At 51.3% G+C, this 14,965-nt stretch overlaps 1 protein-coding gene across 4 annotated transcripts in view; it reads right to left on the bottom strand.

Annotated features, from left to right (window-relative positions):
- The window catches only part of LOC144176019 (multidrug resistance protein mrp-7-like), a 367,249-nt gene that overhangs the window by 32,955 nt on the left and 319,329 nt on the right, over positions 1–14,965 (bottom strand). For all 4 annotated transcript variants that reach the window (XM_077705122.1, XM_077705124.1, XM_077705123.1 and 1 more), the window contains one exon: positions 14,510–14,820. In XM_077705122.1, coding sequence (XP_077561248.1) covers positions 14,510–14,820 — 311 coding nt within the window. The remainder of the gene's footprint in view (positions 1–14,509; positions 14,821–14,965) is intronic.

The following is a 14,965-nucleotide window of genomic DNA, read 5'->3' as shown; positions in this document are numbered from 1 at the left end:
TTTCCATGCAATAAATTACTCTCTCTCTTTCTTTTTTTATCGCCGCACGCTTCCGTCCCGGCTTCGTTGTTAGCAGGGGCTGCGGCGGGTTTGCATTGTTTGTTTTATCAGAAGTTGGAAATGCTTTTTAATAATGTTTTCTGCAGCATACGTACAGATAATTAACTTCTCAAGGACTACTCATTTGGAATTTTTCTAAGGAACAATGCAAATATATTTTATGTATTGGTGTTTTATTTCAAATATGCTTAATGTTTTTTTTCGGCTCAACAATAATCACAAGTATTGACATTGCCAGCGGACTTAATTGTTTAGAACTCTCCTCTGCATTAACTTTGGCCGGGCGGCTGAATCGAAGAACAGAAAGACAGGCTGACAAACAGACCAAGAGAGAGACCAAACTTTCCGCGTTTAATGAGCCCCTCAACCGTCACGAAAAAAATAAAAAGGAAAGAAACCAAAGTGCCTTTTAATTAAAGCACATGTGCATTCGCCTTTCCTGATATTCTCTATCACCCCGTCGTCGTTGCATTCGGTGTATTGAAGGACTCTGGTTCTACTCAAAAATAATCAGCGATCGCACTTACAGTGGCGTTGCTAAGGGGATTGACCAGGGGGGTGGGGGGGGGTTGTTGCTGGAGAACCAGCCTCCTATATCGGGGGTGCCATTTGTGCTTTTCCACTGTGCAAAGTGGGCGCCGAAAGCTTATAGACAACTGTTGCAGCTCTCGCCACATCAGCCGATTAAAAGTTCCTTCCTATTATAATGGGAGCAGGCGAGGAGACGTCTGCATCCAACAATGTCGGAAGTGTTATTATACCCGGCTTGAAGCCGTGGAGGCCAACGGGGCGAAAAAGGAGCGATTCCTGGAAAGGGGCGCCATCGGTATGACTAAGGCCCTTAGGTATGACGGCGACGCGCGGAAGGGTGCAGGGAGCAAGCCTGTTCCTTGAGATGGGCGACACTGGGGCGAATGAGACTGGCCATTGTGTCCTCGGGGGCTTCTTCGGTGGCTCCTTGTTGTGCAGTAAAGAGATTATGTCAGCTCATGGTGCATGTATAGCTATAGCACTGCCATGCACCCGGCCACAGAAACGACTTCGTCGGGACGGCCATCGTCGAGAACGAAAACTTGGTGGCACAACGTCACAATACCTTAATCGCTACCTTGGGACTCTCACATTTGTGTACACGCATGGCCTGCGCTAGACAGAGAGGGGCTTTGTGAGATACCTAACGCGTTGAAAGGCTATCGGACGCGGCAGCAGGCTGACCCCAGTCACCCCTGAGAAAGAAAGCTGGTTGTGAAACGTCGGCTTCTCCATTTATTGTACCATTGTTTGCAGTGTAATTACAGCTTTTCATTTGTAGCCTCCCAACCAGACAGGTCGCAGCCAAAAGTTTACCTTCACTGCATATTGTGTGAGTCCTACAGAGGAACCAATTGGTAATGGGCCTACCCAATTTCCCATTGATTCCGCTGAACGACGATCATTTGTGACCCCACAAGCACGTGTGCATACGAACTTTTAGAGATATTCGAAGGCACGTCATCCCGCGGCTCACAAAACTTGAACAACATAGGCAGTTTTTTTTTCTTTTTTCGTACCACCGGTGTTGGGAGTCTAAGCTACTTTCTAGTAGTCGACCAAGTGATAGTAAACAAAAACAAAAGAAAAGTGATTATGAGCGAGCTCTTTAATAACAAAGTTTTACTCGCAAATAATTGCAAATCGGCACGAACAAACTGGGTGCGAGAGTACAAGCTTTCGCGTTTCAAAGGCCTTGGAGATTTTTAAAGGTCGATAGTCGTGCTCTTTTGTCTCAAACGGCATTTTAATCAAATGGTTTTGAAAAACGTTGTGTGTCAGCTCAAAGGTGGCATTTTAGTCAAATGGGGATCCGGACATTTCAGTGTAGGACATTTCGGCGCAGACATTTCGGTGGACGGACATTTCGGTGCACGGACATTTCGGGGGTCTAGGTCTTTTCGGTACAGGGCGTTTCGGTACGGTCTTTTCGGTACACGGACAGTTCGGTGCACGGACATTTCGGGGGTCCTGGTCTTTTCGGTACAGGGCGTTTCGGTACGGTCTTTTCGGTACACGGACGTTTCGGTACAGGACATTTTGGTACAGGGCGGTTCGGTACAGGTATTCGAGCGAGCGTTTGAGGCAGCAAAATCCGCGCCCGTTGTTAACATGGGAGTTGCAAGCACGCAATTCGAACGTGTTTATTACAACTGTCGTTGCTCGTAATTTTACGTTATTTTAGGCCAGTAAAAAGATAAAAGAAAGCACACCAAACAGGCGCTGAAAGTTTATTGACGAAACCACCATGTATATATAATACATCCATGGAACGGAAACAAAAGCCCACATATATGACATACTTTTCATGATGTCATACCTTTCACTTTTTTTTGGAAGCTCGCAGATACTGCAGATGCTCGTTTTTGGCGAGGACTTGTTTAAAGCGATAGACACATGAACGACCGGCGGATGCGATTCGCATGCGACTGATCGTTACGACTGATTGTTAGGACGGGTTTTGGCGGATCAGTCGCATGCGAATCGCATGCGCCGGTCGTACTTAGCGCCTGTCTTGCGTGTTTCTTTCTGTCCTTGTCGTCTGAGCTGTGGAATCATAACGACGACAATTGACTGCTGTTGCGGCCGTTTTCTAGATTTCCCTGGGAAGGCCGATATGAGTGCTCTTGTATTAAAACACGAAGGTTCAGGGCCTTTTATTCTTACAATTTTCGCATGCAGGAAAGTCTGGCACATCCTGCACTCCAGACGGACAGAAGGGTTTGCGTGTTGAGTCCACACAGAAAAGCTACACTTTTAAAATGTTTTGAGCGGGTTTCCAAGTTATCCGATGTAAAAGGGTTGAGATTTCGGCGAGTTGGTAATAATGCATCTAAAAAAAAACTGCGCGGAAATTAACGGGGTTCTCTGCTGTCTTCGTGTGTTTTTGTCCCCGTTAATTTGCGCGCAAGTTTTTTTTTTTTTTGTGAGATTATCCGATGTGCCTGGAGTGGTAATATTACTGCGTAAGAATGTATATGTCTGCAGCAACAATAAGTGTCGAATTGGTCACGCTGGAACATGTAAGTGTTATAGTAGATTAAATGTAGATTGCTAGCTCCCAATTTTGTGAGGAATAATCGAAAAGAAAAATCACGAGACATTCCAGGTGAATGTGGATTACCAGCGAAGCTTGTCTTGGTACGTGACACGCAGGTGGCGCCAAATTTACCGGAAAGGTGTAAACAAATTTAATTTCTGTTGAAAGTTGACGATGGGCATCCTCAAGGAAGACATTTTATCCACGCACTTTTATTTTTAATTCTAGCGAATGAGCAGACGGTGCATCATATTAACTAGTCTACTGATGGTGCGGATGGAGTGTTGAGACGCATAAGCTTGAGGTCAAGAACGGCGAGTGACATTGGTGGTGACCGTGTACTGACAATGCCTACACCGGAACATTTTTTTTCGAACGCCCCACGGTAAAGAACGCCTCACTCTTCAGATACGTAACTTTTTGTTTGCATACATGCAAAATACAAAAAACACTATATATTCAAATGAGCTTCGCCTAAAAAATGTATTTGTCATGAGGCGGCTCGCTGTCGTTGTTTCGGAAGCCGGTTCCGAAAAGAGAGGGTGTGGGTAAAGCGGGGCTTAGGCGTTGCGCTGCTAAGCACAAGGACGCGGGTTCGATTCCCTGCTGCGGCGGCCGCTTTTCTAGTGGAGGCGAAAAGCAAGAAAGACCGTGTGTCCGGAATTTCGGCGCACTTTAAAGATCCCCAGGTGTTCAAATCCGGAGGAATCCACTGTGGTGCGCCTCATAAAACGTGAAGCGGGGATTTCCTCCTTTTGACCTAACGCTATTGCTCGTGACCCCCGCACTTCTTTATGTGTATCCAACATGAATGTTTACCAATTCACTCCAATTCGCGGATTTTATTCGGCCTTGTAACTGGAGTACCCATATTCGGGGTGATTTAAATTCAGAATTTTTCTACAATACGTTTCGGAGTTCATATACAGTGAGCACTCATGTTAGCGCAGTGTCCTTGTTATTCTTATATCGCCTCAAAGGCGTTCTGCTGTGGTAAATGGCGTGTTGGCAACGGGAATTCTTATTTCTAGAAAAACAAGAAAAACGGAAAAGAAAACAGTATATGTGGATACTTTTAAAACGAATAATTCTCGTGATTACCACGGGCTTGGAGGGCGACCGACAACATAAATTAATGAAGCCACCTAAGGTTAGGAGTCTTCATGCGATCGACATCGCTTGCAGGAAATGCAGTAAAATTTAATATTCATCAGACGCGATATCCGTGCAGTGAATTGCAGTTTTTGTTCTGCCATGAGGTGAGATCCTCATTTATGTGTAGGTTTGTTTTATGCGTTTCTTATGTTTAGCGTTCATTTTTATATACCCCGTTCACGCATTACTTGTTACACATGCTAAAACTTGTACTTGTGTCTTTTTTAGCTTACCTTACTCAATGCCTTATCGAGGAAACTGAGAGATAGTTATAAATAAATAAATAAATAAATAAATAAATATATCTAGAATATTACTCATATGGAAGCTAAGCCCTTAGTTGAAACACTAGTTACAAATCTTTATCTCTAGTGGTGTGTCCGTGAGTTCGCATCGTGCGGAAAGGTAATAATGAGCAGTGACAGAGGAATTCTAATGCTAATTATTGATACGTCACGATGTCATAAAATGAATAAATTCCAGAACTTCATTGAAGTAGTAAAGGTGACGCACCGGGAACATCGCTCGCAGGAACTGTTTTGAACGCGTTTTGAAATTTCATGCTTTCTGCTCACGTAATTAGATGCGTCCCTGCAATTTGAATCTTCTCAAAAGCCATTCAAGAATACCAAATTTCGGAAGAAAGAAACGGCGGCTGCTGCCGTAGCATTTTTTTACTCGAAAATATCGTTCCGCAGTTGTAGCTGTCCGAAATAAGTAATTATTATCGAATGCTTTTTTTTTTTCTGGTGGTATGAAATGTGCGATAAACAGGAAAATAGCGTCGTAGATAGACATAAGCCGTATATCTAGTAGTTGTCGTGAATTACTTCGCAGCGGACAACCTTTCCAAGTTCCGCCAAAATCCTAACGCAGAGGGCATCCGCTTTCAGAGTAGAGGGCAGCGCAATGAACGGGACGAAGCAAAGACGAGACAAGCACAAAGCGCTTGTGTGTGTCTCGTTTTCGCTTCGTCCCAACTTTTGCACCAACCGGCTCAAGCTTCAACTATTCTGAGGCATCCTCTTGCCATCCCACAATAGTCGCGGGGGAACTCTATTGAAGTGACTCCCCGCTCACAGACGAACAATTAACTTGAGGAGAAGGAGTTGACTGCGCCGTCGCACTTGACAGTCAAACCGGTCGAACGCCGCGACCGCCCCGAGAAGAATGAGGGAAAATAGCCCGTGTAGGCAAAATTCCATTCTGCTACGGCACGTGGTGGCAGCTTTGAGAACTAGGGGCGCTTGGGCAGGAATCCTGGACTCGATCGCGTGACGTGAGGACTTCACGGATCCTTACAGATCGATTGCCACCAGGTCTAGAGGCAACCATCGCGCAGACAGCTTCGGCGACTTCTATCTCCGGACGGTTTTCTTGTAGTGCCAAAGCCTTGAATGGGTAGCGCTGCTGCACAGGTGTCGCCAGGCCAAGCCCTACTCTCCATATAGAAGACAAAGGCTTCCGAGGGTCGAGGGACTCACAAAGTGATTTCCACCGTTGTGCCTGAACTTGAGCGATGTGGCGCTGTATCTTCTTCTGTGTGCTTCTGGCTACCCTTAGGTCGTGTACAGCTTTTGTACGCCGGTACCGTCGCTGCGCTCGCCGTCGAATTTCACGGAGGCGTTCAAGTTCGGTATCAAACTCTGTCACTTCGGGCGGCATTGTGGCAGTACGCGTGCAAGCCTGGGCTGCACTGCCGATAGCAGTTTCTAAGCTTGTGGAAAGTCCCTCACAGGAGGCGTCCTCCATAAGGGTTCAAATTTCGGCCAGCCAGTATGTTTGGACACGTTGGGAGAAAAAGGGTGCCGGAATCCCCTAATGTTGATGTATGTTGGAATGTGATCACTGCCGTGGGTTTCAATGTCCGTAAGCCATTGGAGATGTCCAGCGAATTGCCTTGAAGCCAAGGTCAGATCCAGGCAGCTCGCATAGGTCAGGCCGCGGAGAAATAGGACTTCCATCACTAAGTACAGAGAGCCCATATTGTGACGCGAATGATGCAAGTCTTCGACCACTGAGGTTCATCTTGGAGCTTCCCCAAAGGGGGTGGTGGGCATTAATATCTCCGGTGAGAATCCAAGGGCCTGGTGTTGTTTCGAAGATATGCTGTAGTTTCTGTCAATCAATGATAGCTGATGGGGATATGTAGGCTCGTAGGAGCGTGAAAGAGAGTTGTCGTTTTTTAACAGTTAAGCATACGTATTGGTTGGTGTCGTGCGGGCATATCGAATGAACAGTATATGTGAGTTCCCGGCGTATGAATACCATGACTTTGCTACTGGTCCCACAAGTAGATGACTCGAGGCCTTCATAGCCGGACAGTCTTATTGCAGTTGGTAGGTTCTGTTCGCAGATCACAAGAATCGGGAACGGATTATTGAATACAAACTGGCGAATATCAGAAATTCGAGGACAGAAAAACTGAGGTTATATTAAGATCAGGACTGAGGAGGACGGAAAGAGAAATTCTGACGCGGTGCACTGGAGAGTTTCAGCTAACCGTTTTTGACGCTCCGCTATGCTCCCGACGGCCCGCTTAGCACAACCGGAGCGTCAGCGACAGAAAGGCCTTTAGCTAAGCGATAACCGTATCTCCCGCGACGGGGAAGGATTCGCGTCACTGGTCGTGCCCTACGCGTGCGCAAACCAAAACGTCATCGGAGACTTAAAGATACGAATTGGAATTTGGTCGCTCAAGAAATGCAAACTACCGTGTTTAGTGCCTTATTTCACATTTTTAATACAATGTAGTTGCTTACACGGTATAATGGTTCTAATATATTTTAAAGAAGCCGATAAACATTGGGATAGCCAAGACAAGGCTCTCTTTCTCGGCGCTGCATAGAAGCAGCCCCGCGCTTCGGTCGGCGTTTTTCGCTTCCGTACTAAAGCTCGTTGAGAAGTGTGGCACCTTTGCCTATTCAGAAGAGCTGCCGCGATTTCGTCGCTCGCGTTTCAACTAAAGAAACGGAGTTCGCGGGAGCGCGCTCGTATCGCGGGGCAGCCATGTTGATATTCCGCACGGTAACGTAAGCTGCCGCGACGGTACACAAAGAGGTAGCGTAGCAGGGCCCCTCTCCGGTATCACCGCTAGCGGCCTTGTGCGCCACGCATGCGCAATGGCACTCGCGCTAGTTATCGGAGCGGAGCGGAACGTCAGGAACGGTCAGCTAAAAGTCCCTACTATCGTAGGGCGACTGACTACGCGAAGGCACGTACACGTGAGAGAGCGAAACCGAACGTAAGCGCTCGCGTTGCGTCTGGCGTCTCCTCTTGTTCTGAGGAATAAAAACTCCCACCTCCTCTCGCGGGAACCCCCGTGTAGATGCGACGCATAGGCGGAGCGGCGAAGGGACCGCGTTTTATAGCGCGCATAACGTTCAGGGGTCTGCGTAAGACAGTCCCAGTCGATGACGACGTTGGCGTACTTGTAAAGCGGCGTGGACTGTGTCTGAGCCAAGCGTGGATGTTGCTTCGCCGGAGAACGGCACACCGGTTATATGCGCAGCGCGCCCGAAGGAGAGGAAACCGCGGAAGCGAGAGTACTGCACATGCGCCGGCCACAGCGCGTCTGCTGCGGGTATGACGCAACGTGCCGCGGCTATGACGCAACACAATCCAACACAATCTACTTTAATCCAATCTAATCTAAATCCAATCCAAGGTCAATCCAATCCAATGCCCCTCGCGAGAGAGTGTTCCCTATCGGAGAGGAGAGGGGGTGAGCGGCGGAGAGCGCAGCTGGCGCGGCGAGGAGAATGGAGGAGGGGTGGACAACGCCGACGACGATGACTACGATGACGCCGGAGGGACAAGGCGAGTAAATCAGATGCTCTGCATCTAAAACAACGAAGCCCGGGCCGCACATGTGAGAGAGCGAAACCGAACGTAAGCGCTCGCGTTGCGTCTGGCGTCTGATCTTGTTCTGAGGAATAAAACAACGAAGCCCGGGCCGCGTCGGGCTCACGGGGAGCTCGGGGCTTCTCGGTGCGGCCGTGGCCGTAAATTGCGATTTTCTGCGTGTCTTCGTGGGGCAGCTTATGTCGTCCATTTTCATTTCCGGGCCCCCTGATATTCTCCGAATCGTGCTCCGAACCCGAATTGTGCGTGCCCCCAAGCACAATTAAGTGTTCGCGTAGATTGACGTCCGCTCGCATCCAGATCACTGTCCGCTTATTCACAGATGCTACTTGCTGGCGTTTGTTTTAAATGCGGAGCATTTCTTAGGCTCGCGATGTCACTCGTCGATGTTGTCGGCGCCGTCCACACAATCACTGCGCATGCGCGTCGCGTCGAGGCGCAGATGCACGTCTCTCCCCCATAATCTCCTCGCTCTCAACAACAGGTGTGGCGGTGCGGGAGGAGCGCGTGTACCCCGTGCACTCCGTCGCTCTCTCAACAACAGCTGCGGCGGTGCGGGGGGAGCGCGTCTGTGCTCGCATGCGTAGTGCCTACCCGTGCGCTGCGTCGCGCTCAACAGTAACGGCGGCAGGACGTGTACACGTGATAACGGCGTGGTGGTTGCGTGGAAAGTTCGAGTGCTTGTGTACGGAAGTGTGCGCATGCGCGTCTCTCCCCGTGCTCCTCTCCCTCGAACGCGGGCGGTGTGTATATAAGCGGCGGAGCGCGCGTTCGGAATTCAGTCAAGGGCGTCTTTGCTTGGCTTTCGCTTGACTTGACGCTTTGCTTGACGGCACCAAGCAATAAAAACAGACTTTAACCAGAGTCCGTCAATGCTTTTCTGGTCATGAAACTCCCGGCCGAGTTTTGTTTGAGGACAAAGGCTCCCGCGAGAGGCGTCGCCGCAGATCGGGGGGCTAGAATACCTACATTGACGCGCGTCACCCGTACAGAGTGGAGACACGTATGCGTTGCGCCGCCATTTTGGTTCGCTCGCTCGCCGCCGCAGCAAGTCATTGTAACAAAACCGCACCGTAATTATCTGCACAAACGCGGTTTATTGGTGAAGTTTGAACCATCGTATCTGTATCACGTTGCTGCGTCTTGTGGGAAACGAAAAGAACAGCGCGTTGAGCACTTCGACCCAATAGGGGCGGCACGGGATCGTTCAAAGGGTGTCTCCACCTTGTACAGCGGTCTGTTTCGAGGTTCACTACGGAGGGCATCGGGCCGCCGCCGCTGCAGCGCGCGTTCAGCCGTCGCGGCAGAACTTGCGTTCGTGTTAGCGGCACTTTTCTGGATAGAAACGGAATTTTGGTAGTTGTGCCTTCAATTGTGGCTACAAAACGAAGCCGTCAGGATTGCAGCCCTTGCAGGGAAGCCGTATGCGGCAGAACGCACGCTCAAAACTGCCGACTGCTATCTGTGCTTGATTTTTTAGAAGTCCCCACGAGCCCTGCTAACACCGCAAGGAGCGTCTGCTACGCGCCGCACTCCCATCCGACCGCTTCGCCGGCTGCCCTCCGATCAACGCCAGCGCCTCGGCGCGGCCTCCCTGAGCAGCGTTCGAAGCTCTGCCATAGCGTGACGGCGAAGTTTCACGAGCAGAAAAGCATTGACGGACTCTGCTTTAACTTTACACTCCTTGCCTTCGCTTCTCCTTCATTCAATAAATCGGAATAATAAAGACGAAATAACAATTAAGCATTACCAAACCATACCCAATTACGCAACATTCACGCGATACCCCCACCACTCTGCGACGCATTTACTCGAGTTCCCCCCGTGGGAAGATGCGGGCGGGTTTTTTTGTTGTTCCGGATATTCAAAACTTCGTTGAGAGGGCGTTCGTGTCGATAAAGATCGGTGAATTTCTAATCGGCTTGATTGTTTTGTATGTGCCGTGGGATTCACTTCGCCGGACCTGAACGTGACAGCATTTACGGCGTTGCGTTAGTCGCCCCGCTTCCGTCCGTTCGGTCCCACATTCCTTGGCGTTGCAAGCGTGACTTAATCGTTAGGGTATTCGGTGCCTTCGTCGGGATCTGGTTAATTCGTTGCCGTTCTTGCCGTGTTCGTGTCGTCGCTCAAACTCTCTATTTTGCCCATTGTTTCGAGAATGCTAAAATGGGTCTCTCTCCCGTACAAGCAGGCTCGAAAGCGTTCCGTTCGTCCCGAGTCCGCTTGATCCCGGTTCCGTCCTCTTGTACGAAATGGTGTTTGTCGTGTGAGTCTCGATCGCAGCAGGGGGCGTCGGGGATCTTGTTGGTTCCGGCTCGGACGTGCCGCATGCGCTGGCCGTGTCGTTGCTCGTTGGCGGACCTACTCGCACGAGTGTCATGTCGTTCCTTCGCTGGACTCGGGCTGGAGCAGCGGGTGCCGGAGAGCTCGTACGTTGCGGTAGGCTTGAGACACGTGCGCTGGGTCTTTTGTAGCGTGAGCTACACCGGCCAAGGTTGAGCAGTTTCGCGTGGCTCCTTGAGAGCCGTGCTGCGCATGCGCGAGGAGCAGTAACGTTACCCGGTGCACAGAGCGTTGCTCGCTGCCCGGCGTCTCTCACACACCCCACGCGCCCAGCGTCTTCGCCGACCTCCGTTCCGCACGTGGCGGCCTGGACCACGTGATGATCATGCGAGGGGTGGCCGGGCGTGGAACCGATGGCTCGTGCGTCACAGCAACACCGACGTGCGCCTCTGGAACCATCTTAGCTATAGGGCTATTTTTAACGCTGCGCCGGTGCTACTTGATAAATATACTTATGTCGCATAATGTGTATACCGCGCGTGTGACATTGAAGCAGCTGTAAGCATGATAATCACGCTAAGCCTAGACAACCAGGAAATCTAAGAATAACCGGTGGAACCTTAAATCACTCTACGTATATCCCGGCATAACCAAGCTAAGCCACTGCTATTTTTTTTTGATACGGCAAGGCTGATTTCTGCGGTTGTGACATTCGCTGGCCCAGTCTGTATAGCGAAGCGGATGCGGAGGATGTCGCGAATCCCCCGAGTGTGCAGGCTTTGTAGCGTTCCGTGCGCTGTGCATTTCGTTCGCCGTGGTCAGCTCGGCCGGTCAAAGTTGGATGTCGTTCGTCACCTCTGGTGCGTTTCGTGCGTCGTGCGTCCCGTTTGTCCTGGGAAACTCCCTAAACTTGGTGTAATGTAGTTCGCCACGTATGGTGCGCTTCGTTCGCCTTGCGCCTTTCTCGTCGTGGCCATGTCCACCAATCCTGATGCGATGTCGTTGATTGCGTGGACCGGGGCCGGAACATCACGTGCGGAAAATGTCTTACTTACTGGTTCCGTTGCATTCCGCGCTGTGAAAGTTTTGTTCGTGTACGTCGGAACCTGAGAGCGTGGGCCAGTCACGTGGTGAATTCTCTTGGGCGCTGCGTACGTTGCGAATCTCGTTGCTTGTTGCTGGAATGACCTGCGCGTCGTCGATACAGCTCGTCGATTTGCTCTGTGGGTGTCAGAGAAGCGTGTGTTCGTGATCTCGCCACAAATGCTCTGAGCTTCACTGGCGTTTCCGTAATCGTAGCTATTACGGAAGGAGAGGTCCAATGAGCATGTAATAACAGTTTTGCATGCGTCGTCTCGTTCGTGTGCGTGCCGCCGCGTGCATGCTCCCTGTGTCAGGATATAGTGCAGTTCAGGCACCGTGCTCCTTATGACACTGAAGCGTAAACAAAGCGTTACTTTGCACGTAGCCGCCAAGCGTCCGGGGTGAAAACGCAAGAATAAAATTCGTGTCAATGCAATAAACACGCCTACTTTACAAAATTGGCTCCAATCCAGGCTGTGAAGGTGGTCGGAAAGCAAAACTTTAAACGAAACCCACAGCAATTGCCCATGTGACGTCACTTGAATTCACACACGTCACTCTACAGAAGAGTGAAACTATGGAGTCTGCTACCCGTTGTTAAGTTCGGGCTCCGCATGTAATTAATCAAGGCCGCCGGGGGCTCATGTATCCGCGTCGCCTCCACTGGTAGCTGCTTTCCCGTGTCCCTTTCATGTAGCCGCACGGACGCCAAGTTCGGAGACGCGGAGAGCGTGTGTTGTGCCCGTCCTTTTGTGTGTCAAAGGACGGGGGCGATTAGCCTGAGTATCTCTGTCGCGTCGGAGGTGGCTGGGTCATTCAGCATAACAAGCTGACGGGAAGATTGTCGTATCTCTTTGTGTTGAAAGCGCGCGCGGTGTAAGTTTGGAAAATCTTCGACTCCGGCGGCGGCGTTGGTCGTTGACGGGTCAATCGCCTCGGAGACCACCGAGTGGGCCTGAAGCGCGTCTTCCGGTGGGACTGGCGGCAGGCGGCGGCGCCCTTCGTCTGGGAGGGAATTAGCAACCCTCATTGTCCCGCCGCGCGCGCAGACGCACGGCGTCGCGGGAGGCGCCGCGCGGAGGGAGGTCAGCCGCGCGAGACCGCTCCGGGCCCTTGCTTGGCTTTTGTGCTGATGCCGCCCGCTGAACGTAATGGTTGGTTCACTTTAGGCCGCAGATGTCCTGTATTTTCTGGCCGGGTGCAACAGCGTGCGTGGGAAAAGCACTTTGAGTGCATAAGAGAGAGGGTTGGGTCACGTGACCGCAGGGGGGGACACATGGGTTAGGTTGGCTGGTTCCTGTGGCCAATCAATGGGTTTCTATTAATTGTTTAAAGGGTTTTTCTCTCTTTCTTGTACGCCCCCTTTTTGGAGGCGGGGTTTTTGTTATCAAAATCGGAGTGTTGGGTTTTCTCGGGGGTCGGTCGAGAGGGATCTAAGAGGGATCTTGGCCGAAAAGGCTGCTGCGGGCAGAGTTTCAAAGTAACCGGCATTCTGACCTGATGTAAATACTTGGAGCTTTGTAAATAATGTAAACAAACCTAATATCTAGCAAGACAGGCACTCCTCATCCCTCACCTTCTTCAAGCATCGGACGTCGGTCATCAGGGCGAACCGAGATCGTCATCTCGGCCCCGGGCCCCAAAAGAACCTTACTATTTCGCCCCCATTCCTCCTCAGGAAGAACAGAAGCGAAATTCAACTCCCGTTACCTGAAATTCGCGGGGGCGGCGTCCCGAACGCAGCAGCGTCGGCCACGGCCGGGCAAGAGCGTCGGACGCCACCGCTGTAGCCCGGCCGGGCGTCGGCAGGAAGAAAACGCATAGGAGCGAGGGTGAGACAGCGGAAACTAGCCATCCGCATGTGCTAGCTCGGGTCTACACCACCGCGCGACACAAGCGCAGGCAACGAAACAATTCGGCCTGTGAGTGTAGTGATACCCATTTATAGCGATTTAAACTAGTCTGCTTAGTTCTTTAGAGAATTGTGAGAAAGCTAAGAGAACTGTTATAACCGCTATTTATCAGAACAATTCGCCTTTTGTAATAGCTGTTTAAACAGAACCGCTTTAGAGAATGTTGTTTTCGGCCTGGTTTGGCGCAGCTTCGCGGTCATTGCGCGCTTCCTTCGCACAACTTGATTAACTTGTTCGACAGCACCTCCTGGGCAACCCGGAACCGACGAAATTAAGTTGTCCTACGGCAGATATACGTTAAGTATTGGCTTGCAGAGCGGGAAAACAAAATGCAGACACGACATGCAGACACCTTGCCGCTGGAGAAACGTTTCGTTTTGGCACTGCTTGCCACGAATGGGACTCTGTTTTCAATATCGGTTCTGATTGACTGTAGGGCTTTAACGCGCCGACGCAGCGCAGGCGATGAGGAGCGCCGTAGTTGAGGGCTCCGGATTAATTTTGACCACCTGGGGATCTTTAACGTGCGCCGAAATCTCGTACACACGGGCGTTTTTGCTTTTCGCCTCCATCAGAAAAGCGGCCGCCGCGGCCGGGAATCGAACCCGCGACCTCGTGCTCAGCAGCGCAACGCCTTAGCCACTGAGCCACCGCGGCGTATGGCGGATGCGCCCACCGGCGAGCAGGCACCTCCGCGCGGGGAACGATGGGTAAATTTGCCGCGCCATCTACAGTATGCTTCGTGCGTGAAACCCTCCGCAGCCCCCAACCCCCCCCCCCCCCCCTCCCCCCGTGGCCGCCTCCGCCGCGTTGGGAGTTTATTGTCCCCGCACGCTGCGAAAGAACCCTTGGCTGGTAGAGGTAGAAAGCTTTGCTTTAAGAGCTGCTTTGGACAGCTTGACAAGCTCTCGCCCTGTTCGTATGTCTGTTACGTTAAGTCACCATCTACTACGTTACTTTTCGTGTGCACCATTTTCGCAGTTTTCTCGAGGAATTCAGTTCCCCATTTGCCGCTCAGCTGCGGCGGAGATAGTTAACAACAGTGACGGAGCTTCGGTAGACTATACAGTGCAGCGCTCACCACTCCGAAGACGACGACCACGGCCACGCCTGCGCCGACGGCCAGCACCCTGGGCGACTGGCTGGCCACGATGGCCAGCTGGGCGGCGGTGAACAGGACCCTCTGCACGGTCTGCTTGCCGCTCATGAAGGTGCGCGAGTCGACGAAGTCCATGTCAGCCGAGAAGCGGTTCAGCATGCGGCCCCGGGGACACGAGTCGAACAGCGACACCGGACTGGCCAGCACGTGCGCCAGCATGGCGCCGTGCAGCCGCTCCGACAGCTTCCGGCTGCTCACGGCCAACAGCACACCGCCCACCACTCGGCACAGCACTGAGCGGAAGGTGGTGCGAACGGAATAATTAAGCGTGCACTAGGAATACCGATGTACGTCAGGACAAAAGAATACTGCCTTCAGAGCAATTGTAAAAACCAAAATGGATTACTGGTTTTGAAAATAATGAATACAGTTTTTTAG

Source organism: Haemaphysalis longicornis, unplaced genomic scaffold (assembly GCF_048455015.1).
Source record: "Haemaphysalis longicornis isolate Haplotype H1 unplaced genomic scaffold, Haemaphysalis longicornis Haplotype H1 scaffold_3, whole genome shotgun sequence".
NCBI lineage: Eukaryota > Metazoa > Arthropoda > Arachnida > Ixodida > Ixodidae > Haemaphysalis > Haemaphysalis longicornis.
This window is presented reverse-complemented; position numbering and strand designations above follow the sequence as displayed.